The sequence below is a fragment of the Vanacampus margaritifer genome, chromosome 1, assembly GCF_051991255.1.
Source record: "Vanacampus margaritifer isolate UIUO_Vmar chromosome 1, RoL_Vmar_1.0, whole genome shotgun sequence".
Classification (NCBI taxonomy): Eukaryota; Metazoa; Chordata; class Actinopteri; order Syngnathiformes; family Syngnathidae; genus Vanacampus; species Vanacampus margaritifer.
Window position 1 is genome coordinate 61,804,528 of NC_135432.1, and position 26,546 is coordinate 61,831,073.

Here is a 26,546-nt window from a genome sequence, read left to right on the forward strand (position 1 = left end):
CCTATTCCCAAATACTGAAAATAAAAATAACTATGTTTTATTAGTTTATTTTAGATAAATAAACTTTGCACGCATTTTATGAAGGGTGCGGCTCCCAATTTTTTCTTCGATACATCTAGTGTTGAAAATGTGTTGCGCACATTTTTTTTTGGGGGGGGGGGGGGGGGGTCGGCTGAAAAGTGATTATTTTGGAGGTTGTTCCAAAGATTTATCCTGGGATTTTTTCATACAAAACAGTAAGGCATGCACAATTTTGGATTGTTGGGCTTTGGCAGAAATCTGACACAGATTGGGAGACGACCAGGTGAAGCCTGAAGCTCTCTCGCAGTGTTGACGGGCCATCATTTGGAGCTAAATGGAGCCTGACCGCATCCTGGTCATAGGAACCAGCACGACATCCCGCCTTTATTTACCAGCGCTGCAACGCAGCCATCGCATAAACACACATGAGATGACGGATGACGGTGAGAGAAAGGCGGCTACAAGAAAGGCAGGAAATCGTCCGCTCATTATTCCCTCGTCTTCGCAGGCAGCCAGAAAGAGAGAATATGTCACTTCTTGGCATATATGATGACGGACTGCTGTGCCAATGGAGCACTAATAACAATAAAGAGGGCACTAAGCCACTCTCTATTTTTACTCCTCTGGCTCGTCTCTACAGCCCAGGGGGGAATACGCGCACACACACACACACACACACACACACACACTCACACACACATGACAGAGAGAGCGAGAGAGAGAGAGAGAGAGAGAGAGGCTCTAATTAGCGGCAGAAAGGAATACAATGAGTGAGTTATTAAGACACAGGGGCGGCTCTCGGCCAACCTTTGCCCCGTGTCGGAGCACAGGTCACATGATAAGGGAAGGATATCCGCCAGACGACGGCGCCAGACGGCCTGTGCCCGCTGACGACGTGAAATGGCTGCAATAGATGCGGCCATTCACACCACCGAGGGCATAGTACACTGATTATTATTATTATTATTATTATTGTTGTGAAAGGATCAATCAGCTGGTGATATGAAGTGGCATGAGCCAACGGCTGCATGCTGCCTCGGGGGCAGACTGCAGATGCAAAAAAAGGGGGCAAAGGAAATGAAAGTGAAAAGGAGGCATTGATTTACGCTTTCTCAAAATGTAATGCAATTTATGGCAGAAAATTTGACGCTAACAATAGTTTTAATTAATTTTTTTCAGTCATTTTTCCTTTACTTTTAAATAATGAATCTTTACCATTATGAAAATAAATGGTATCAATAGCTATGATTTTATATCATATACAGTACAGGTGAAAAAATGTATTAAAAATATATCGCAAAAATAGGTTTTTAAACAATTTATGGAAAACATTTGTTGTACAGTATTAAAATTAATTTAAAAAAAGGATAATTTTTTCAGATTAAAAAAACATTTGTATTATGTAATATATTTTGTAATGATTGAATTGTTATATATTTTTTTAATATTGAATTGATTACAGAATGTTTTTAAATCTAAATAATGCATGGAAGAAAAAATCATATTTCAGAAATATTAATTCTTTAAAAATGAAACAAATTCATTAATGAATGACATTAATTTTTAAGTATTTCTGTCACCCAAATTCCACATATATCAAAAGCATTCCCGCACTTCGGCACCCGCAAATTCACCTATTAGCAGACAGTTTTAGAATATTTTTCTCAGTATTTTTTGTTTGTTAATTGTTTATATAAGAGGCATTTATTTTAAAGAACATTTTTATTTTTATTTTTTTATCTTTGAAGCATTTCATTTATTTGTATATTTTTACAATACACGGACCAGCCTAGTTTCTATCCCTCCACTCTATATCGTTAGCCTGCTAGCATAATTGCTAAAGTCATTACTGAACCTTACAATGAGTGCAACAAACAAAACGAGTCTACTTGTACTAATTCTGCCAACAACGACCTGGATGACTGAGAATCTACACAAACATAAGAAAAAAATATAAAAATTTCAACACACATTCATATTTTGCGCTCGTAAGCCCAAAGACAATTATGCTACGATGCTAACGATATGTCAAACGTCGCTGTAGAGATTTGACGCTCACGTTGCTCCCTCCACGAATCCTGCATGAGTCGCATACTTGATTCTTGTTTGAGTCTGAACTTGAAGGTCAGCCTTGTATTCCAGCGGCGCGCATATTTGTTTGCCGTGCGCACGTCCAAGAAAAAGTCACAACAAAGCCAACAACGTGTTCCTCTCGCTTGACGGAGCATTTTCCAACCTCCCGTCTCCGGCCAGTAAGAACTGTAGGACCACTGACTTTTATGTTCCGTTTTTATGATCCTTTCGGTTTTGGCGGGCAACAAGAAGTCGTCATATTTTCCAAACGTATCATGAAATGATGAAGAGCTTCTCATTTCCCCCCCCAAATTCTTTGAAGATCTTAAAGCCTCCTGAGCATTCCTCGACATCCTCCTTTTGCCATCTCTTCCCGTTTTTTTTAACCGTCTTAACTTTGACCCAGATGGAAATGTCAGCGCCTTTTTTTGGCTGCAACCTGGGACTTCTGTTGGTGGCCATGTTGCGGCCCTGGCTTTCTATATATACCGCCGCAGTGCAGTGCGCGCGATTGGCGGCGAGAGGCGGGGGGTCGCCGGAGTCTGCGGCGATGCCAACACAGGCATCATGATCCCTCTCATTTAGGGAGCGCTAATTGGCAGTTAATTAGCCGAATTGACTCTGTTGTCAGATCCCAAGTGTCAGCAACCAGCCCACCACCCCCCCTCCCAACCACCTACCCGCTAAATTCATTTGATCTGGCTGTTTTCTCCATGCGCAAATAATAATCGCTGTCGTCTGGAGGGCGGCGTCAAAACGCTCATTTCCACTATTGGCAGATTGCGACCCGAGCAAACGTTTTTTTTGGATTCAGTCGAGCCTCATTTCAGTTGGCAGCCATTAAACAGCTGATGCTAATGCGCGCTACTGTGTTTATGTTTGCTTTTTTTTGCCAAGCATACGTGCAATGTGATTAATGGTACCCACTCCCACTTTATCAGACGCTCGGGTCACAACGCGGCCCGGTTACGCAACAGCTGTGTGAGTCGACGATCAAAACAAAACGTTGTTGCTTCAATAAAAATGTTATGGCACTCCACTTGTGTCTCCATTGAGCTAGCTGTGAAAATTTAGTAGGATTCAATCTTCACTATGTTACGGGTTTTAGTATTTCAAATTTGAGGAAGTATATTACCAGGGTACCAAGATTTAGATTAGTTTTGGTGTGTGACAATTTAAAAAATAATTTATCAATCAATTGGATGAGGTTGGGGCGTGTAGCTGTGTATTGGTTTAACTTAAGGACGTTTGATTCGTATCCAGAGCCGTGCAAAAGGGAGGGCTGAGCGGGCAGCGACCCCCCAAATCCACCTGAGTGGGATTCGGTAGAATTTTTGTGTGTGAAAAATATTAGCAAGAAGAATGAAATGATACCACACATTTTTACGACGGGCACTTTATTGAACATACATAAAACAAATCAGCACAAGATTGGTTAGAAAAAAAGAAAAAGAAAAAAAGGGGGGCAGCAGACAATTTTATTGTTCGAAACAAATGTACATGTTCAAATACAGATTTGACTTACATAATAATAATGGAATAGGAAGCTAATCATGTGCCTAAAATGCCAACTTTGATTGCTTTAAGATGTTTACGAGTCACTTCTGTCAAATACTGTACGTCTTGTCTTTGTAGAAAGATCGAAAGTGGGACAGATGCACAGTGTAGCTTAAAGCTCCTTAAAGATAAGCAGACAATTTATTTAAGCGTCAAAATGTTCAAATGAACATCTGCTAGCCCAATGCTAACGTTTAATGTGAAATGTCATTGATGGGCTAGCAGAAATTAGCGTTGATTTGACGGTACTTATAAACCTGTCATATGAACTTTGTCTTTTTGTACCAACTAAAAAAAAAAAGTCTGACCTCTAGACATAGTCTGTGTAGCTTCCTTTTTTAATACACAAATTTTTAAGAAGCGCGGATAATGAGAATCAACCTTGAGGATATGTTGGATTCCGAGTTGTGTGTTCAAATGTTTCATTTTACTACATAAGCTCTCAACTGTGGCCAAAAATTGTCTCTTTATTCCATAATGACATTTTTTTTTTTTTTTGGACATGTGGACCACCCAATGAGGCATCATTCAAAAGACTGTTACCACTTTTTCCTTAGACTGACCTTATTAGTGGAACCTGAGATAAAAACATGTTAAGAGCTATAAAATATTGACTTTTTAGAGCGTTGTGCACTATTATACAGTTGTGCAAGAACGCCGTTTAGGAATGTAACATAATGTACAGTTCCCAATTACACTCTAGCAGAAATACTGTACATTGTCCTATAGGACTGCGTGAGGCTGTGGAATAGCTGCAGCTGAAAGAAGCATTGCAGGCAAAGCATTAGAAAGAGATGGGGGGGGGGGGGGCTCGGGGTAGGAGAGGGCGGATTTGGGTGTCTTTGTACTTTTCGGCACCTTTTGGCTCTTTTATACCTCAACAGCTTGGTTTTATTGGCGGGGTCGTTTAATAACAAGAGCTTGCACCGTTTGAAATAAAGCCGAGCTGCGTTTTGTGCGTGGGCGAGACTCCTTTTTCTTTCTTTTTTTTTTTTAATTCATAGACGGATAATTTCTGTAGCAGTGGGGAGGAGAGGTCGACAAGTGTGGGAGACGGAAAAGTAGGTTAATTTATTTCATTTGCAGAAAGGAGGCATTAATATGTGGAAAGAAAATGGTGGAATGCAATATATATATATAAATCGATTTATTTATGATTATTTTTCGAAATTAGCCCTGATAGTCAAAAAGGAGTGAAAGTGTAGGATGATTTTCGTTTTTTTTTTTTCTGAACACAACTTGGCTTAATGCACGCGGGCAGGCGTCGTAATCCTGCCAAAATCCTCCCTGTGCCCGGAGGCCATCTGTGAGCAGAATAGCAATTTTATGACTTTGTCATTAAAGCAATTTCACAGCCGTATTGTTTGTTAATGAGGCCGCCGCAAACGAGGCGAGATGTCACTCAATGGCGGCGACTCCTAAACCTCAACCTGCACCATCTTCTTCTGTTTCTTCTTCTACGTCTTCTTTTGTTGCTTTTTGAGTCCTCCCCCCCCACCCCCCTTCCCAATCCACCTCCAGGGGTCCCCGCCCGGCTCATAAAAGGGCAAACTTGCAAAAAGATCAAATTCAAAGTCTACGCAGTCGAGCCGCTTGTTCGTGAGCTTTCCATTTGTTTTTGGATCTGGTTGGGACAAACGAGGGAGGTTTTCTTAAAACAAGCTTGAAGGGGACGTTTACAATAACGTCTTCAAATCGTTTCTATATTGACCTTTTCATCAAGTTTACAAGTAGTCCTCAACTTACAAAGCTATGTCCAGTCACATGAAACTTTGTTTTAAAATTCCCTTTTGTTAAATTAAAAAAATGCTAAATCAAATCAAATGATATACTGAGTGTAGTATTTAAAAAAATGTTTTAATGATTTTTTTTTAAAATACAGAAAACCGTAATAAAAATAAAACAAATATGCTTACATAGATGGAGGAGGAAGAAGAGGTGGATGGAGGAGTTATTGAGTGGAAATGAAAACTAACAACAAAAAAAAATTGAAAAAATATTTTCATTAACAAAATAAAATCAAAACAAAAATGCTTTTTAAAACCCTAAGACTAACTGAAATTATATATTTAATTTATAAAACTAGCTATAATGATAGCAAAAATCTTTTTTTTTTCAGGGTTCATTTTAGATGAATTTATTATGAAGAAAGAAGGTAACATTTTTGTTTGGGAATTGTACTTTATTTCGCGATACTTACACTAAACAAATACTCCATAGTGAAAGAAGATTTAAAAACAAAACAAAAAAAAAACTTTTTTTTTTTTTATTAAACTTGCTCTAAAAACTAATTAAAACTAACCAAAATTAAAACAGTCAGACTGAAAAAAAAAACTACATGTCATGAAAAATCCCAAATTGTAAGCCTGCTTTTCATTGGTGGCATTTGCTGTCTGGTTTGCTGTTGGTTGTCATTATTCAAGTAATTAAGTTATAAGTAAATAGTAAACGGTATCGCCAACTACTGGCCTGGCATGCACACGGCATCACTTTTGCACCTTTTGGGTCAATTTTGGTCAGTTTTTTTTTTGTACGTGTGCGCAGCTTGTGACTGACTGGAGATTTTCTTGCGAGGATCAGACAAGCTGACAGCGTACATTTGGAATAATTACTTTTATCTGCTGAGGGAGATAGCCATGGGAATTGCGTGTCAGCCACGGGGAAATGCTTGGTGTGTGTGCGTTCATGTGTGTGTGTGTGTGTGTGAAAGGCTGAGGGTGTGGGGGAGTGAAAGGGATAAAGGTGACCAGGTGTAACAGAATGGCCTTGAGGGTGTGTGAATGTGTGTGTGTGTGCGTGTGTGTTTGTGGACAGGATCTTGCCGCTCAGGCTTAGCTCTTTAAACTCTGTGAACCTCCAGCAGGTATGTTCTCTTTGTTGAGGCATGCTCCTTGTTTTTGCCTTCACCTCGCTGCTTCACACTTTGCATTCCAGCCCAAAGCCCCCTCTGTCCTCTTTGCATATAGTACTGCAGAACAAATGCATACGGACGCTCTATACGTTCAGTATATGCACAAGAGTGAGTCTAAAATGACAACAAGTGTGCGCCTTATGGTCAAATGTTTACATTTTTAAACCGTTTTCCTCCATTGAAATTCGCGGAAATGGAAATGATCTGATCCAGCGTCAGATTGTGGTCCTCAAACGGCATAATGGCGACCTATCCCAATACTTTTGACCATGTCAATTTGCCATTCAAGTGTAAAAAAAAAAGAAAAAAAAAAGTTATGACATAATGGCGACCTATCCCAATACTTTTATCCATGTCAACTTGCCATTCAAGTGTAAAAAAAAAAAAAAAAGTTACGACATAATGAAACCTATCCCAATATTTTTGTCTATGTCAATTTGCCATTTAAGTGTTAAAAAAATTACGACATAATGGCGACCTATCCCAAAAACTTTTGTCCTTGTCAACTTGCCATTCAAGTGTACAAAAAAAAAGTTACGACATGATGGCGACCTATCCCAATATTTTTGTCCATGTCAATTTGCCATTCAAGTGTAAAAAAAAAAGAAGTAACGACATAATGGCAAACTATCCCAATACTTTTGTCCTTGTCAATTTGCCATTCAAGTGTACAAAAAAAAGTTACGACATGATGGCGACCTATCCCAATATTTTTGTCCATGTCAATTCGCCATTCAAGTGTTAAAAAAAAAGTTACGACATAATGGTGACCTATCCCAATACTTTTGTCCATGTCAACTTGCCATTTAAGTGTTAAAAAAAAGTTGCGACCTATCCCAATACTTTTGTCCATGTCAACTTGCCATTCAAGTGTTAAAAAAAAAAAAAGTTACAACATAAACAAAAGACAAAAGAATTGGGATAGGTCGCCACTATCCCAATTATTTTGTCCATGTCAACTTGCCATTCAAGTGTAAAAAAATTAAGCTTAAGTTAAGCGCTGGAAAATGGATGAATAGCGACACACAGCAAAAACATATCCTCATTTTCGTCTATTGTCACTCTCTGTGGACCACATGTCCCAAAACTTCTGTCCATTTCCACAAACTTGTGTCATTCATGTTCTGGGGTTGCATCCCACTTCACTTGACTTTAGTGTAGTGACAGTCGAGCGGCAGTTGTGTTGTTTTTGGCGTGTGACGCAGATATTTGTTTGGTTTTCATTATTGCGAGTGTCACATCAGAAGTGAGGACCACAGGGGGCGCGAAGCGGGGGTGGTTCTGATCTGTGAGGCTTTGCTCTGGGGGTCCGCCATGCACATCAGAGTCCCTGCGGCCAGCAGATGCAGCACCACAAACAGCCGCTATTTATAACTCGCCTCCGCCTGCCTTCACAGCCCTGCTTGTGTGTGTGTATGTGTGTGTGTGAATATATGTCAAAGCAATTATGTGCAATTGAAGCTCTTATTAATTTTTCAAAAGCCGGGGAACACGGCGGGGGCCGGACGGTCGGTACTACCATGCGGCATCATGGAAACTTCCAGGGTGGAAAAACCCGTTCGCACGGCACTGACACAATTATGAAGAAATAGGTGACGGGGAGGGAGGGGCGACACTGTCCTCCCTTGTGCTATGTGGGACGCCATACATCCCGCAGTGTATAGGTGCCGCTCGAAAACTTGACATTACTCACAGATGATAGAGTCAAAATATTCCAAGGGAAAATAAATATGGGAAGAAGTTGGAATAAGTTGAAAAGTAAGTCCGAATATGAAGAGAAATAGCCAGAAATCGTACATGAAAAAATATATTTCATCTAATGGATAAGGTTGTAAGAATACATTGGCTCTACAAAATAAAGTTTAAAAATGTTCAAAATAAAGTCATAATATTATATTCTAGTACTTTAAATTCTAATACTTGTACAAAACAGATTCCTAATATTGTCAGATTTGTTTTTAATGTTTATAATATAAATGTATATTAAAATAGATCAAATATGAATAAAACATACACATATATTTTATGAGAATATAATCATATGTGAAAAAGTTGTCATTTACAAAAATAAAAAAATACGTTTTACTAGTAGAAAGTAACTACTAAACTAAATACATTTAAAGTGGGCATTTTCTATATAAATTTATTTTTTTATTTTTTACTAAGTAAAGGCCATAGTAAGTTTAAAGTTGAAATATATGAATTATTTAAATAGTAAATATTAATTTTTCAATGACAATAAAGCTGGAATAATGCAAGAATAAAGTTTTGGAAAATATTGAATCTTATGAAAATAAAATCTAAACGAGGTAGCAGAAAGCTTTTTTTTTTGCTATTCACAATAACTGTCCTACAAAGATAAAACATCACTATTAAAAATTAAGATTTTGCTTTTTTTTTTTTTTTTTTATAGGAAAAACAGAAACGCTTGAATTTTTACTTAATATTAGTTGTCCAAAAAGTATTTTTATTATTTTTATTTTTTATGGAAAACTCCGAAGTGTTACTTTAGCTCTGACTACTTCTTCAAGATTCAATACCTCTTTGGTGTCCAACATGTGAATGTCAGGTTGCATGTTATATGGTACTAAAAAAAGTACCGCCATCACATATTTTCATTCCCGGTACTTCTGCTCAGTTGGGCAACAAAATAGGCTAAGTGTGCTGACTTCAATATGATTATTAGTCACATGTGGAAAGAACGAAAGCCGTAACGTACTTTACTTAGCCTCTGGCGTCCCACACAACAACCATTGAAGACCGAAATACTACATTTTATTTTTTTGCCGTGACATGGTTTCAGTATCAGTATCGAGATACTTTGGAATTTTGGTATAGCGACAACACTACATGCATGCTCGTTTCCCCCCATAACAAGACATCACATTCCAGCCTTACAAAAAGGAAGAAGAGCGACATCTGATCCCGAGGAAAAAGCAAGTCGATCGTCCTTATTTCCCCGCCGCGTCTGCGTGGCACTCAATTTGCTTGGAAATATCACGCCTCTATCATGTCATTATCGGCTCCCCTGCTAATCCACAAAGCCGCCCTGTTTGATATGTGACAAAAAAAGGGAGGAGGAGGGGTGTCGGGTCACAGAGTCGCGCAATCTCTCACTCGATTACCAGGCACTCGACGCGGGGAGAGAAGAATGAAAGGCAGCAGCAGAAGAATCAGACAAAGAGGAAGGAGGAGGAGGAAATTGAAGATGCAGACGGAGAAATCAAAGTTGTTTGATAGCACTGAGAGGTGAATGGATGCTACAGACGCTAACCCTCCTTAAGGAGCGCTACAAGCAGGCTGGAAGACAATCAGGCTGAGAGTGTGAAGAAAAAAAGAGCTTGAAGTCTTCCCTCCACATCGCGGGAGGAGCTAATGATGGCCCTCTTGTCTGATTAGTTGTGCATGTGGTCTGATGAGTCCAGGGTTGGGGTTCCCGCCAAGCTCATGCAAACCTAGTAAAGAAATAGAAAAAGCTTGAAAATTGTCTTTAAAAATGCTTCAATTTGACTTGGAAAAACGCAAGCAGAGATGTTTGATTCATCCCCAAATCATCTTTTCCCATTGAAATGAATAGAAATGCCATTAATCTGTACCAGCCCCCAAGAAACACCAAAAAAAAATTGTGTAACATGTTTTTTTTTAATAAGACAAATGCATAAAATGAGAAGTAGCAGATTCATCATTGCGATGATTTTATTATACACGGCCAGAAACAACCAAAATAAACATGCATGCTAACATTAGCATGTCTCTCGCTCCCTAACCCGTTTCTCAATTGGCATTTTTGTCCATTCTTATGTCCTTGTCATCTTGTGAAACGTCATCAGTCGTGGGCCAAGTACTGTTCCAATTGAAAGTCTGAAAAAGCTAATGTTAGCTTACACTGTTACTTCATTTTCATTCTCCACAGGATCCTCTTGAATGATTTTTTTTTTGAAGAAGTAAATTAGGGAAGTTCTTGTTCTCCAGATTCAGTATTGTCACATTTAAAAATATGTGGCCAGAAATGACAATAACAAACACCCATGCCAACATTAGCTTAGCCTGTTATCTACAATATTATCCCTCAAGAGTCTCCTTTTTTTTCTGATCAGTTTCCTCTTGAAAAAAAAATCCTCTTCCAAGAAGAAAATAAGAGAGAACGTCATTCTGTGCATCAGCCGTTGATTTGTTGAAGATACATGGTTAGAAATGACCAAATACAATCACACGCTAACCTTAGCGTAGCCTGTTCCTGTGGCTTACATAATTTGTCCAAACCATTATAATGAATACAGATTCCCATCAGTTTGTTACAACGCCAAGCAGAGCTTGACTTTTACATTGAATACGTCAGCAGAAAAGCATTGCGGCTGTCAGAAAAGTGCACAGCGAGAGAGCAAAGCGTGCCGCAGTGCTATTGATTTATTTTAATTAGCTCCTCGTTAAATCCTGGCAGTTTGCACCGCAAATATATATAATTCTTTCTCTGATTTTTATTTTTTTTTTTAACAATTTAACAACTCCCCAGTTTTATTTGGGGGGGGGGGGGTTGAGGGATCACAGCCGGAGCGAGGCGAATGCGGCTCACTTGTGGTACTGCTGGGGTGCCACAAAAGGCCAATGAGCGCAGTAATAAAAAGGGGAAGAAAAACAGGTCAGTGAAAGTCCATGGAGGAGAGGTGAAACAGTCCCTCTTTTGAGAGACGCACAAAAGAGTATGAAAGGGGGGAGCAAAAGAGAGAGAGAGAGAGGTATGTAAACACAGCAGTTGCCCCAAATGAGGGCCCTCACCCTCAACTTTCTTTAAAAAAAAAAAAAAAAAAAAAATCCAGCAGCCTTCTAACTCTGCTTCACATCTGCACCAAATCAAACACGGCAGTGAGGTCATGTTCAACCCGCCTTCAAGCCCGAGAAAAAAGGCGGAAGCGCAAAAACACATCCCAATCTCAATCCCCCCGCGGCCATTTGTCACATTTGCGGCGATAGCGTACGATGAATCAGCTGATAGCGTTAAGTCGGGCCTGCATGCGTGCTGATTCAATCAGTCTTGTTGTCACTACAGCAGATCAGCGTTGGATGTTCAGTAGGCCGAGACCGCCCCGCTGCAGGGCCGCGCCGTAATGAGTGCTTGCTTACAATAAACGCAACCTCCTCGTCGCCTCGGCTTCTTTTGCAGGCGATTTCAGTGGAAGTTTTGATTTGGAAGTTGAAGTATAGAAGCAGTCCGCTAGGGCCATTTTAGTTTGTTTTTTTAGTTATTAAAATGTTTGTTTTTTAAAAATGTATATATTTAAAAATATATATATATACTTTCATTTGTATTTTATTAATGTTTTATTTTTTTTATTTATCATTTTCAAGTTGTGGTCACTAAGAGATTGTATTATGTTGATTTTTTAAGTATTGTTATTATTTTTATTTTATTTTACGCACAATTCAAAATAGATTTTTTTTTTTAGTTAATCTTTTTATTTGTTAGGTTTCTCATTAATATGTTCCCAAATCTGTGGATAAAAAAAATAAAAAAAACTTAGATAATTTTTTTTTATAAAAAAGTAATTTTCTTTTTACTTTGTTTACTTTTATTATTATATAATTATTTATTGTTTTTAATTTCAGTGTTTTATATGTATATACATTGTTTTTTTCCCATTATTTTTTCTTCTCTGAGGTTAAAAAAAAAAAAAGGTACATTAATGAAAATATCACAGCCAATGACAATCAAAGAAAAAAACCATAGGGCCTTTTTTTATCCAATCAGAAGCAGAAAGTCCTTTCCGCAAAAAACGGCATGAAAAACAAAAAAAACTGTCTGCCACCAACCTTCACTAAATCTCCCCACACAAATGTTTAGTTTTTGTGTGCTTCATCGGTTACCATGGTAACCAGGAGGCAGCGGTACAAGTTGGAGGACCGCCCCCCCCCCCCCCCCCCCCCCTCCCCCTTTGGCCTTCGGGCATCTTTTATCAAACCCGAGTCAAGCCAATTGAGCTTATCGAGGTCGTCGCTGATAACGCTGTTAATGGTGTGTGCTTAGGTCCACGCCACCTCTGAATCCTCCACGGGGGGGGGGGACCCGTGACTCCGGGTTCGACCCACAGCTTTGACCGTAGGGACCGTCAATTCCATCTTTCCACCGTGCTGTACGCAACATTGTGGACCGCACTAGTGTGTCCTCAGCCCAGCCTGAACCTTCACACAAGCGAAAAGTGCGCCTTTTATTATCTACATCTGGTGGTGGAGCTTATTATTGCCTGCTTCTGCTCAGTGTTATAGAGCACACACACATACACACACAGCATGGGAACTCCTTGCTGTCTTCAAACAAATAATTAAAGGCAAGGTTAGGGGGTCGTGTGGAGGTCATTCCTCGGGATACGCAGCAGAATGTGTACATTCTCCCCGGGAGAGAGCCAACTAGTGTGTGCGAAGGGGGGTGGGAGGGTGCGTGAGCGGTGTTGGTAGCTTCAGCTTCTTCTCCAGCAGCCTTTCTCCAAACTTGTTCATTTTTACGCTTCGGTGTCTCGACATACTGTAGGCGGCGCACCCCCCGTTTCCACCGTGCGCACCCCCCGTTTCCCCCGTGCGCACCACATTAGGTACGATTTTAGGGGACTGCATTCTGCGATTAGCTTCATTACGGGTTGGCGACAAAATGGCTTGAAAAACTGAAAATCCATTTTAAAATAATAGCAATTAATTGCGAAATTAATCCTGTTCCTGTTGTGCGCACCTTTGCCTCTTGGGGCACTGTGGTGCCGAGCATGCTATATAAAATAGATAAAAACAGTAGAAGAAAGTTATTTGTGAATATTTGAAGGAATATCACTCCTGGAACTTGATGCTAATTGTTTATTAGCCTGTCAATGATATTTTAAATTCACAACGTAGCAACTTGCTAACACACACCACATTGCTAATATTTCTTCAATTGTATCTTTCCGTGCTAAAATTGAGTTCTCCACTCTCCTATAGGCTAACCATCAAGCACATTTTCAGGCCGCTTATGCTAAAGTGCTCTCCAAGTGCTAACTATACCTTCACGCATACGTGCGAATGCGTGCGCACGCGCCTGCCGTGTGTGTCAGCACATTCTTTACCCGACACGCAGCCGCCATTCGGACTTACAGTAGCAAGTGGACGTGCCCTAAAAAGGCATGACACAAGGACGTACTGTACACGCACACGTGCCGAGACGGACAACAATCCACAGTTTACGAGCGCTCGGGAGCGTCGTGGCCGTGCGGGGCGCGCGGGGGAAATAACAGTCAGGGTATGAATGATGGAGCCAGGACAGCGGGAGTCCACTTGACACGAGGTCTCGGCTAGGCTGGATCAACACGGCGTCCCTCGGCTACTAATATCGGCTCACGCACGAGGGGGGCGGCGTGTTAAGTAGCCTAGCCGGCACACAATGTTGTCTTACACTCGGTGTGTGTGTCAGTAGACTTTCAAATTGTATATTTTTCTAGACAGTCGTCCACGTGCGAACTGTAGTTTTTATTTTCCCGAAAGCAGACTTTAGGGAAAATACTCCAACAAAAGCAATGTTTATTTATCACTTTTATCATTTCCTGACATTAGATCATACTTTTTTCAGTTTTTTGGGGGAGGTCATGCTGTTTAGATTCAAGAATGATATTATTGAATATATATTCTGATGGTGTTTGACACAGGGCCCCAACATGCTTAGGGCCCACAGAAAGTCATCACATTTTAACCGCAGGTTGTTGCCCATGTTTGCAAATTTTCCATTTTTTGCAATTCTCCGAACCCAGAAAAATGGGTCAAATTGACCCATAAAGTGGATCGGTCCATTTTTTTTTATTATCTATAATTGGGTTAATTTTGACCCAACTGTTTTTGGAGTGTAGTTATTTTAGCTGTTTTTGTTTTTTAGTTATTATTACCACCTACTGAAGGTGATAAGGCAGTTTGGGATTTTTCATGAATTTTAAAAAAAAATTTTGGGGGGGGGGGGCTGTATCCCACTAAAATAGATCCGCCCCTGCCTCTTGCACATCTCCACACTCTACCTCTAATAATAAAAATTTGACTTCTAGAGCTTTTCTAGATATGCAAAGAAATTATTCACAATTAAAAACAGTTGGGTCAAAAGTAACCCAATTATGGTCAAAAAATGGACCGATCCACTTGATGTATCAATTTGACCCAACTTTTTCGGGGTTGTTTTATACAAAATAACCCTTTTTTTTTTTTTTTACCCAAGTAAAGGTTCTGACCAATATGAGTTTATTTATTTATGAGATATTTCTTGACTCAAAGTTGGGTCAAATCGACCCAAGTAGAGGATTGGTCCATTTTTGATTCATAGTTAGGTTATTTTTGACCCAACTGTATTTTAATTGTGAATAATTTCTTTGCATATCTAGAAAAGCTCTAGAAGTCAAATTTATTATTATAATATATATATATATTTTTTTTTTAATTTAAGACGAGGACCACTAGAAAATGGCCGTAGTTTGGCCACCATTGCTCTAAACACATACGTATGATTGACTTCATTTTCTTGTATTTGCTGCAAAGGACATTCTTTGAATTTGCAATTGTTTAAAACAGCCTACGTGGGCTTTTACAGCAGCACATAAAGCAAAAAGCTACTCGTGGAGCAAACAGCTAGCCTGTATTTGCGGTGTAATACAATCCAAATGTGCAAAGAAGGCATTGTTTACACAATAGCCGCTGCACACGCATATTTCCACATCTCCGCATGTCACAATGGTCTTGTTTCTGGTTAAGTGACTCAAAGCCACACCTGCTAACCGGCTCCTGTTGTTAGCATTCCTTGGCTGAGAAATCATCATGCCAAAGCAGCCCTCTCCCTGGAGCCGGGCCCAGCCGTAGAAACGTGAGAGGGAGGTGAGGTAGACGAGGAGGGGGAGGGCCAATCGCCGCAGAGACGGCGGGGGGAGAAGCCGGCCAATCAGGAGTCAGGTCACCAGTTTGACGACTTTGTCGAGGAAGGAAAGAGAGCGAGTGGTGGAGTCAGCCAGAAATGAGAGAAATGCTAAACATGTCTGCAAAAGCTGCTGCAAGAGTAGCGTTGCAGTGCGCGTGTAACTTTTTTTTTCTTCGTTGTTACTATGACTTCTTATTGCCTGTATGCAAATGTTTTGACAGTTCTCCAACAGGAGATTGAAGGCCAAGTTCCAGGCAGATACATGCAGAATAGACGGGTCCACATGAGTGCCCCCATTTTTCCAACTGTCAAGATATTTTATAGTCTCTCATTTTTCTTTTCATGCGTTTTAAAAAAAAATATTTATTTGTGTTTGTATTTAGTTGATATTTCTTAACCCCCCCTCTGAATATTCAGTTGTTGTTTTTTTTACATTTAATTCTGCTACTGGTCTATAAATCGCTGAATGGTTTATTTCCTGATTACATTAAATATCTGGTAATGGAATATAAACGGAGCAGGGTTTCTGAGGGCTGCAGTTTCAAGCCAATTAGTGGAGCTCAGAGCTCAAAGCAAACACGGTGAAGCAGCATAAAGCTGTTATGTTGCACACGAATAGAAAAAGCTTTCAAAGTTTTTTGTTGATTGATTTTCAAATTTTTAATGTAATATGTATTTATTGAATTATTCATATTTATATTATTATTATTAATTATATTTTCTTCCCCCCCCTTTGAATATTTATATTATATTTACGTTATTTTTTTTTTCTATAGATTTAAAAATTCTGTAGTGGTCTGTAAATGGATTAGGTCCTGATTACATTAAAGAACCAGTAAGGGAATATAAAGCTAGTAGGTCTCTGAGGTGTGTAGAACCTAGAGTTCAAAACAAACATGGTGAAGCAGCATTTACATGTTATGCTGCACACAAATGGAATGAGCCCTGTCGAATGGAAGTGTAAACGCTTTTAAATCCGGTGTCATTTGAGTTTCGTTGTTTGGAGCCAAAACCCAACAAGACACAGAAGTTAAAAAAACAGAAGGCCGTTATTGACAAAAAAATACAAAGTAACAAGAGAACGCAGGGCAGGATTCAGATGGCCTTGAAGAAAACCATGTCTAGACCAAAAAAGTATAGAAAAACTTGCCTGTCAGTCCGAATGCATTATTGCACCTTTTCCTTTGCCTACCGCTGTCATCATTACTTTCGTACCCATTTTTCCACCCATGCATACCTTCCCTTTCTCTTCTTCTTCTTTCCCGCGTGTCCCCGTGAGTATGTCGCTTGGAGGCGGGCAGATTAGCGACATTTAAAGTTCATCTGGGAAGGTGAGGGCAGGTATCAGGACTTCATGGGGGATTAGGAGCCCAAATTGGTTCCAGCTCTGCTTTTCCGCTAATGACCACCTTTTGAACCATTCCATACCTTACACTCGTGATTTGAAACCACATTTTCTTGTTAATATCAACCACATGGCCGTATACCTGCAGTGCTATTTTTTTTTTTTATGGACGTGGATTAGACGGTGTAAAAAAAAAAAACAGAGCTCCAGTGGTCAGCCCCCAGAACGAGTTAAAAGGTCACCCCTGGCTGGCAGTCACCTCACCGTGACCCCACCAGATCCACCACACTGGAAAGTTTTTTTTTTTTTTGTGGCACTGCGATTATTTGCTACTAAGGCTGGTGATAAAACTTCAGATGGTCTAATTGATGGGTTCGCTGACATCACTATACCACGTGAAAGTGGCCCATGCCTGGTACTCATTTATGGACAGCTGGAAAGGGGGGACATGGTGGTGGTGGCGGGGGGTGTTTAGCAGGGCAAAACCCCCCCTCCCTCCTACAATACATGCAGAAAAGAGGTCCCATTGACGGGGTGTGTGTTAATGTTTTCACAAAAGGCTGCATTACATTGTACAGTGTAATGTGGTCACCCTGGCCACCCCACTAAAAACGTCCTCGCTACGCCCCTGATGAAAGGCACGCATGGCTTTTTTAAAAAAAAAAAAAAAGTTTTTTAAATACTGTCCTTATTTCTGGACAGCTGGAGACGCCCCTCCCCTGAGTTGGGCTCCCATTGAGGGGAAGGAAGGCCTGAAAGGAAGCATGTGTATCCTCTGCGTTCCTTCATTAAAGCTTCCTTTCCCGTTCCGACGAGGGGCATCCCCACGCGGGGGAAGACGGGAGATCCGCAGAGAAGTTGGCGTGTGCAGGGCCAAAGTGTCTGCGAGGGGAAATAAAAAAGGACGGCGGCAGAAAGGGATGTGCCAGCGCCAAAGACCCCCCCGCGGAACCCCCCCGCGCCCGACCGGCAGCTAATACTTGAGGAATGTCTCCCCGGCGCCCGTGGCAACCCGACGTAATCAAAAGCTTTATTAAACGAGGGGGGAATAGATCATAAGGAACATTAAACGTGTCCCTCGCTTGGTTCCCAAGTCGCCGCACAATCGGCCTTTTGTTTGTTGTTGTATTTGTGTGTGTGGCCGGCGTGAATGTCGGCCTGATTTAACGTCTGTTTCTTCTTCTTCTTCTGTCCCTGCCAGGTTCATTAATGCCAGGAGAAGAATAGTACAGCCCATGATTGACCAGTCGAATCGAGCAGGTAAAGAAAAAAGAAAAAAAGAATGGATACAGTAGCACTCTTCTTCTTCTCCTCCTCCTCCTCCTTCTCCCCTCCTTCTTCTCCTCCCTCAAAGCCCCCCCTGGTGTGAAGATGTCCTTTCCAAAAATCCCACTCGCATGCACACTGTTGCCCAGTTTCTCTTAAGAAGAGGGAGGGAGAAAGGGAGGGAGGGCGTCTTACCTCAAGTTACCCCCGCAGACCATCTTCTCAATGTGCACACTCTAATTGGAGATTTCCTATTGGAAGTGCCTGGAGAACCCTTTTGAATATTCAACAGGCACTTCATTTATGGCTGTTTTTAATCTACTTTTGTACTACATTTGTATCCAATCCCAAACTGGCAGGAGTGGATTTGTAGTGGATTCGGAAATATTTGGTTAATAATATCCCAAAATATTCAATAATATTGAATATTTTGTCAATTAACCCATTTGCTCCCAAAAACGTATAAATATGTTCTATTTTAAATATTACCATGCTCCCAAAGACGTATTTGTACGTATTTATGTTTATTTTTATTTTTATGCTAGAGCATACAGAAGGCTTTGATGCAGCCTCTGAATTGAAGAGAATGCTTGAAGCAATGGTAGTTATTACAAAAGCAGCAGAGTATAAGAGATCAACCAGGGCCATGTTGCAAAAAGCTCTTTCCCCAGTGTTTTAAACAGATTTGTGAATAATGATGAAATACAGAAGGCTTTGATGCAGCCTCTGAACTGAAGAGAATGCTTGAAGCAATGGTAGTTATTACAAAAGCAGCAGAGTATAAGAGATCAACCAGGACCATGTTGCAAAAAGCTCTTTCCCCAGTGTTTTAAACTGATTTGTGAATAATGATGAAACTTAGCTATATTCTAATGCTAATTGCTGCAAAACAGAAACAGATAGAAAAAAAATCTGTCAAAATCAGGTGAAACAGCCCGGACTGGAGCGAAGGGGGTTGCTTCAGTTAAAATGGCTGGGGGTGAATGAGTTAATTGATGAATTGGATTTAAAAAATAATAATTTCCATCCCGTTATTTAAAAACGGGACATTATTTCAAATAGATGAATAAGTTATGATTTAGGTACTGGTTTGGTTCGTAAATGTCAGAAAATTAGCAAATTTGTGATCAAAATCAGCCATTTTTTTGGTGGGGAGGAGGAGAATGTTTGAACATCATTATCTGTCTTATGTTGTAATGTGTTAAAAGATCGAATAAAGTGTAAAGAAATACTATCTTTTTGACAAAGGTTCAAATATAATACCTGGCGCCTTCTTTTGGGGATGATTAGCATAAATGATTAGCATAAGCAGCCGTTTGTATTTTGTTTGGATTCCTCTGATTGCTGTATGGAATCTTTGTTAGCCGACATCCAGACTATCCCAATTAAATATCTCTTTACCGAATTAGCATGACTAACACCTCTCCGCCTAATCCCTGCCAGTTGCAGATGATCCGAGATAATTCACTTACGTGCATTTGGGCTAATAAAAGACAAGAGCGATGCAGATTCTGAGTCATGTTGCCTCTCCAATTGCTATGATGGGAAGGCCTCATTGTATGCTTTCTTTGCCCTCGAAGAACAATGTTTGCGCTGTATGAGCATGTCATAACGTAACAGTGCATGTGTGTGTGCGTGCGTATGTGTGTGTCACGCGTCACTGCAGTGCACAGACATAAGCACAATGTCTTACAGTATGTTTGGGCTGGAAGCTGAGACAATTGCTGATTGTCTGGTGTCTTTTCTCTTCTTCTTCTTCCTCTACCACCCTCCTCCTCCTCCCCCTTCCCCGAACCTCCTCCACCTCCTCCCTATTTTTTTCTCATGCCCGCGTGTTGACTACAATCAGGTTTTCTTCTTGATCCTTCAGTGAGCCAAGGAGCAGCGTACAGTCCCGAGGGCCAGCCCATGGGCAGCTTCGTGCTGGACGGGCAGCAGCACATGGGGATCCGACCGGGCGGTGAGTCCACGACGAGCCCACTAGAACACCCCCCCCAAACACACACACGTCCTCACTCTCTTCCTGGTCACCTGTGCTTACTCCGTAATCCAGCATGAGAGCTGCTAGGCTAACAGCTAACACAAAAATTGCTAGCACAATGTTGCCACTTTTTTCAAAATGGTTTTGCTTCTTTTTTCTTCATCCTCCAGTTCAACAAATATGACCACATGTGATATTTTTCAACAACATCATTAGGGATGGGAAGAGTAACCCATTAGCAGCATTTTACCCATGCTAGCAACGCTAGCACCTTAGTTAGTGAGGTTTACCCACGCTTGTTAAATGCTAGGCTAGAGATGTTGCACAAGTTACACAGGCTGGCAAAGTTGTTAACACTTGTTTACCCAAACTAGCAAAGTTAGCATTTGTATACCAAGGCTAACAAAGTTAACACCAGTTTGCTCGGGCTAGTGAAATTGGCACAGGCTTATCCAGCAAGTTTAATCAGAACATTTGGCCCAATTTAACACAGGCTAGCGACATTTAGCAGCGTTTTAGCCAACCTCATGAATTTAGTGCCGGTTTGGTCAAACTAGCAGAGTTAGCACCTGCCTATCCTGGCGAGTGGCTAGCCGAGTTAGCTTGAATTTACTGAGACTAGCAAAAGTTAATGCCAGTTTACCCAAGCCTGTGAATTTAGCATGAGTTTATACAGGCTATCAAAGCTAAAATTGTACCCAGATTAGACAAGCTACCAAATGTACCACTGGTTTACACAAGGTTCAAAAGTTAGTCAGGTGACCCAGCCTAATAATTGGGTGCAAGTATACCCAAGCAAGTTAGACCCAGTTTAGCCCAGCGGGTACCATTTTCACCAATCTACCTAAAAGTTTACCCAAAGCTAGCGAAGTTAGCACACATCTATCAAGGCTAGTGAAGTTAGCTTAAGTATGATCAGGCTAGTGAAGTAAGCATGGGTTTCCCTTGGTTAGCATAGTAAGCGGCAATTTACTTTAAATTTAAGTTAACATCTGCTGGCAGGGCTAATGGTTAGCAAAGTCAGTGTCAGTGTTCATCCTGGCTAGTTAAATTAGCACCATTTTACACAGGAGGTGAGAGACGTTAGCACCAGTTTAGTTTAACTTCCTGTTATACTCTCAAACATTTAAAACAAATTTCCCATCCCGAATGATCACTTCCTGTCTCCTCTTCCTTCGTCCTTTCATCTGAAGCTAACCTGTCGTGTCTCAGACTGCGGCTGACTTTCCTCTGGCATTTTCTCTCCTCTTTCCAGGGCCTATGAGTGGAATGGGGATGAATATGGGCATGGATGGGCAATGGCACTACATGTAACCTCCATCTTGTAAAGCAAAAACGCAAAGAAAAAGGGGGAAGTAAGTACTGGGCTCTTTATCTTTTTTATCTTTCATTTTCTTTCCCAGCTTGGGGCCGTTTCACCCTCGGACCTCCCGGGGCTTTTTTAAAGGATGCTTTCAGCGCGATGGGAGGCAGGCATGGGGAGTAGTTAAAGATGAATTAACTTGGGAAAAAGGAGGCTGGGGCCGTCCCGGGACGGAGAGGGACGGGACTTGTGGCGCCAGACAACAAGAAGAGAGGACAGTGCAAGGAACTAAACATTTATTTATCGCAACAGCGCCATCGCTCTTCCCACCCCCCCCTAAAGGACGAGGATGCAAATGTCGGACATTTAGGGAAAAAATAACATCTCCTGGGGAATGGGCTGACAAGGGGTTGTGGTTGTGTGTATGTGTGGGGTGGGGGGGGGGGGGGAATTAAGCAGGCTCCAGTGAAGCGATAAAGAAGAGAAGTGAAACTGTCCTCGGAGTGACATAAATCTGTCCAGGAAAGGATTGATGCCCAAATTATCTTATATGCAAAGATGGGAACGTCGCAGTACATTACCCCCCTCCCCCCAAAAAAACTATTCCCCACCCGGAATGAGATATACGGGCCTGGATGAGGGGTGGCATGGCCCCATCCTTCACGGGGGGTTTGTTTTGAGCAGTGATGTGTTTTGATTATTCTTCACTGGACGGTGACAACTTAAGGATCAGGATGGGGGCGGGGGCGGGGGCGGGGGCACTTTGGTGGGGTACCCACCATTGAGACATTGAGATAAATTTATGAGCCTGTAGCTGTTGGCATAGTGGCTCAAAGACAGACACACTAATGCAGTGTTTCCCAATCTTTATTGAGCCATGGCACATATTTTACATCGGGAAATTCTCACGGCATGCCATCAATGTCACAAATTGTACATGCAGCGTTTCCCCACTAGGGGATACGGATCTAACTCTGCTGTGATTAGCTACATTTGTAATTGGTTATGGGTGCAAAAAGATGGCGGAAAAACACTTTTTTTTTTTTTTTTTATTAGACAAGGTTATGGCACGTCAACATAGTTCATTGAGCTATTTTTTTAAAAAAAATGATGTGGTGGTTTTGGCCTGATCACAAAAACGGCATTTTTTTCATATGCAAAACTAGACCTGGAATTCCTATTCACATATCTACTTTTCAAAATAGAAGTCATACAGACGATGTTGATATGCAGTCAGAGAGGGCAAATCCAGGTCCACAGTTTGGCTTTAGCCCCTGATGCTAGCTAGCTCCCTAGCAAGTAAGCGAGCACCATGGGAGCTAGCTAGCTAGCGAGCTAGCTAACACCTGAAAGTAAAAACCCTGTCACAGTTTGGCTTTAGCCCCTGTTGCTAGCTAGCTAGCTAGCTCCCTAGCAGGTAAACGAGCAGCATGGGAGCTATCTAGGGAGGGAGCTAGCTAGCATCTGGGGCTAAAGCCAAACTTTGGCAGGGTTTTTACTTTCTGTACTTTCACCCTCTAAAACTGAATATGGACAATATTTGGGTTTTATAAACACACAAAAACCCGAAAAAAAAACACCCTTTGTCTAATCCAAATGGTCATATAAACGCAATCGGAATACCTCATTGGTCTTTTGAGCCCAAGAACTACTTGCATGTGCGGCGGCCATCTTACGTTGCCATTCGCTAATGGATCCTAACCTGATCACATTGATTTCGCTGATGCCCTTTAAAGTTATTTTCGTCTCTACGGCGAAAACGCCACAGATATATGCGGGTATATAAGTCCGTGCGTCTGACACGCAACCCGCCGGAAATACTGAAGGGGAGGTAAACAAACATGGCGCCGTAGCGCAGAACTACACTTGAGGTGCAAGGAGGAAACCAACTACTAATCTGTATCTTACACACAGGCCAGGCAGGAAAAAGTTATTCCATAGCCAGTGTGTAAGGTGCTTTTGAGATGGATTTATAAGCCCCCCCCCCCCCTCCACCACACACACTAATGCATCAAAATGGAGTCAGCCTGATGAAGGTGGCCATCCAGGCCCACACAGAGCCACTGCGGCGCTGACATTTGAAAAATGGAGACATATCACACCCCAAAGAGCGTCCAGGGGGGGGGGGGGGGTGACTGGGGGGCTTCCGAGGCTATTTTATCTTAACACCTAAGCCGTGCGCTGGCCAATGAGCCACAATATAATAGCACTTACCTTGATTAAAAGAAGCCTTTATATGCAAATGGCACGACTGGGTTTCTTTCGACGGGTCAAAGACGCCATTCCGCCGACAGAGATCATTTCATCCCTCCTGGTCTTTTATCTCCTCTCGTTCTCTCTTCTGTTTCGTCTCTCACTCAACCGCTGGTGGCGGCGGGAGTGGCGGAAGCAATGTCCCCTAAAACAGCCGCACAGCGACAACATTTGCTCAGGTTGGCTAATTCTTAATACGGGGCCGTATAATTTTGAGACTATTTAATTACGCCGGGGCACTTTTATACGCTTCATGACCAATTACATTAATAGCTTAATGCAGAGGAATATTATTCTCTCTTGATTTGATTACGGCGCCGCACAATATGCTACGGAGGGCTACTTAATTACGGCCGGTTGTTGAGCGCGAGCACTGTGCCGTAACAAGGAGGTCCGGGGCGAGCGTCCGGTATTGTCTGTGCGTAACACTCTTGTTAATAACGAGGGGGGGGGGGGTTGTTGAGGGAGGGGGGGTCTACTTAACGCGATGACTGCAGCTTCTCGCAGTTTACAGTGTCAAAAAACATCTGCTGGGCCTTTTAACAGGAGCTGCTCCAGGTTATATGGAGGCCAAAGGGGCACCTCATGCCCATAGACCCCCGCCCCCCCCTTCGCCCACCCCCCTCGCCTTGAATGATTTATTTATTTTATGACCCCGGTAGTGAGGTTTTAAGAGAGCTGCTCTCACAAATATGTGCATTTGCAATGATGTGACATGCAACGGTGGCGTATTGGAAAATGGGCCAAGCTCTCAGCCAATGAGACCGGTCATTAATCTCACAAACACCCCCCCTACCGGCCCACCTTTCCTCACCGCTGCGTCCTCCTCTTCCCCTCACAAGGGCCCTCCAGTGTCATTTCTTAATTGCAGTGTACTAAGGTGCAGGAATGCAGCGAGCGAGCATGCTTAGTGACCTTGCGGCGACCTCTCCCCTCCTATTGCAGCTTCTAATCCCCCAGGGGTTCACATTACAAAGCGGGCCGGCCCTGCAAACCCAGACCCGGGCCCAGAACCAGGCCCCCTGGCTCCAGCAGGAGCCACCCCCACCGCCACCCCGCCACTCCACCCCCCCCTCCAGCCCACCACCCCCATGAACTCCGGATTCATGTTGCTGTGTTTACAACAAACAAGCAAAAGTAGAGCCATGATAATTTGGGACTTGCAAAAATCGTCTTGAAGATTCAGATTGTGGATCAAGTGAAACAATCTGAAATTTTGTTGGTGTGCTTATCAGGAGAAGAACCCATGCCCCAAAAGACACAAAGTCAGCCATGTTGATTTTAAGTGGCCATTTTACAGTTATTTTAGCCCTTTTCAGATGTCGATTAGAGATAAAGTGCTCGTTTTGAAAATTCAGCCCCCAAAGCTGGTTTCACTTGGCAGCATGAATATTGGTAGACATGTCTATTACGAGGAGACCCACAAAAAAGTCTCAAGAACCCATGCCCCAAAAGACACAGGAAGTCAGCTATGTAAATTTTAAGTGGCCATGTTAGTCATTTTGGCTGTTTTCAGATGTATATTAGAGATGAAGTACTCGTTTTGAAAATTCAGCCCCTTAAGCCAGTTTCACTTGGCAACATACATTTTGGTAGGCATGTCTATTATGAGGAGACCCACAAAAAAGTCTCAAGAACCCTTGCCCCAAAAGACACAGGAAGTCAGCAATGTAAATTTTAAGTGGCCATGTTAGTCATTTTTGGCTGTTTCCAGGTGTTGATTAGAGATAAAGTACTCTTGTTTTGAAAATTCAGCCCCCAAAGGCGGTTTCACTTGGCAGCATGCATTTTGGTAGACATGTCTATTATGAGGAGACCCACAAAAAAGTCTCAAGAACCTATGCCCCAAAAGACACAGGAAGTCAGCCATGTTGATTTTAAGTGGCCATGTTAGTCATTTTGGCTGTTTCCAGGTGTCGATTAGAGATGAAGTGCTCTTGTTTTGAAAATTCAGCCCCCAAAAGCGGTTTCACTTGCGGGTGTGAATTTTGCTAGACATGTCTATTATGAGGAGACCCACAAAAAAGTCTCAACAACCCATGCCCCAAAACACACAGGAAGTCAGCCATATTGATCTAAAGTGGCTATTTTACATTCCTTTTTGGCCCTTTTCAGATGTATATTAGAGATGAAGTACTCGTTTTGAAAATTCAGCCCCTTAAGCCAGTTTCACTTGGCAACATACATTTTGGTAGGCATGTCTATTATGAGGAGACCCACAAAAAAGTCTCAAGAACCCATGCCTCAAAAGACACAGGAAGTCAGCTATGTAAATTTTAAGTGGCCATGTTAGTCATTTTGGCTGTTTCCAGGTGTCGATTAGAGATGAAGTGCTCTTGTTTTGAAAATTCAGCCCCCAAAAGCGGTTTCACTTGCGGGTGTGAATTTTGGTAGACATGTCTATTATGAGGAGACCCACAAAAAAGTCTCAACAACCCATGCCCCAAAACACACAGGAAGTCAGCCATATTGATTTTAAGTGGCTATTTTACATTCCTTTTGGCCCTTTTCAGATGTATATTAGAGATGAAGTACTCGTTTTGAAAATTCAGCCCCTTAAGCCAGTTTCACTTGGCAACATACATTTTGGTAGGCATGTCTATTAAGAGGGGACCCACAAAAAAGTCTCAAGAACCCATGCCCCAAAAGACACAGGAAGTCAGCCATGTTGATTTTAAGTGACCGTTTTGCAGTCATTTTGGCCATTTTCAGATATCAATTAGATATGGAGTACTCTTGTTTTGAAAATTCAGCCCTCGAAGCCAGTTACACTTGGCAACAAGAAATTTAGTTAGTGTGCCTTTCAGGAGTAGACCTACAAGAAAGTCTCAAGAACCCATGCCCCAAAAGAAACAGGAAGTCGGCCATTTTGGTTTGAAGTGGTCAATTTGCGTTCAGGTGTCCGTCAAAGATGAACCAAACTCCACACAG

At 41.7% G+C, this 26,546-nt stretch overlaps 1 protein-coding gene across 7 annotated transcripts in view; it reads left to right on the top strand.

Annotated features, from left to right (window-relative positions):
- The window catches only part of meis2a (Meis homeobox 2a), a 116,298-nt gene that overhangs the window by 87,885 nt on the left and 1,867 nt on the right, over nucleotides 1–26,546 (top strand). For 3 of the 7 annotated variants that reach the window (XM_077559928.1, XM_077559931.1, XM_077559929.1), the window contains exons 10-12: nucleotides 18,014–18,072; nucleotides 19,928–20,038; nucleotides 21,315–21,414. In XM_077559928.1, coding sequence (XP_077416054.1) covers nucleotides 18,014–18,072; nucleotides 19,928–20,038; nucleotides 21,315–21,373 — 229 coding nt within the window. In that variant the 3' untranslated portion in view covers nucleotides 21,374–21,414. The remainder of the gene's footprint in view (nucleotides 1–18,013; nucleotides 18,073–19,927; nucleotides 20,039–21,314; nucleotides 21,415–26,546) is intronic. The other 4 variants (XM_077559930.1, XM_077559932.1, XM_077559934.1 and 1 more) reach the window with 3 other exon arrangements.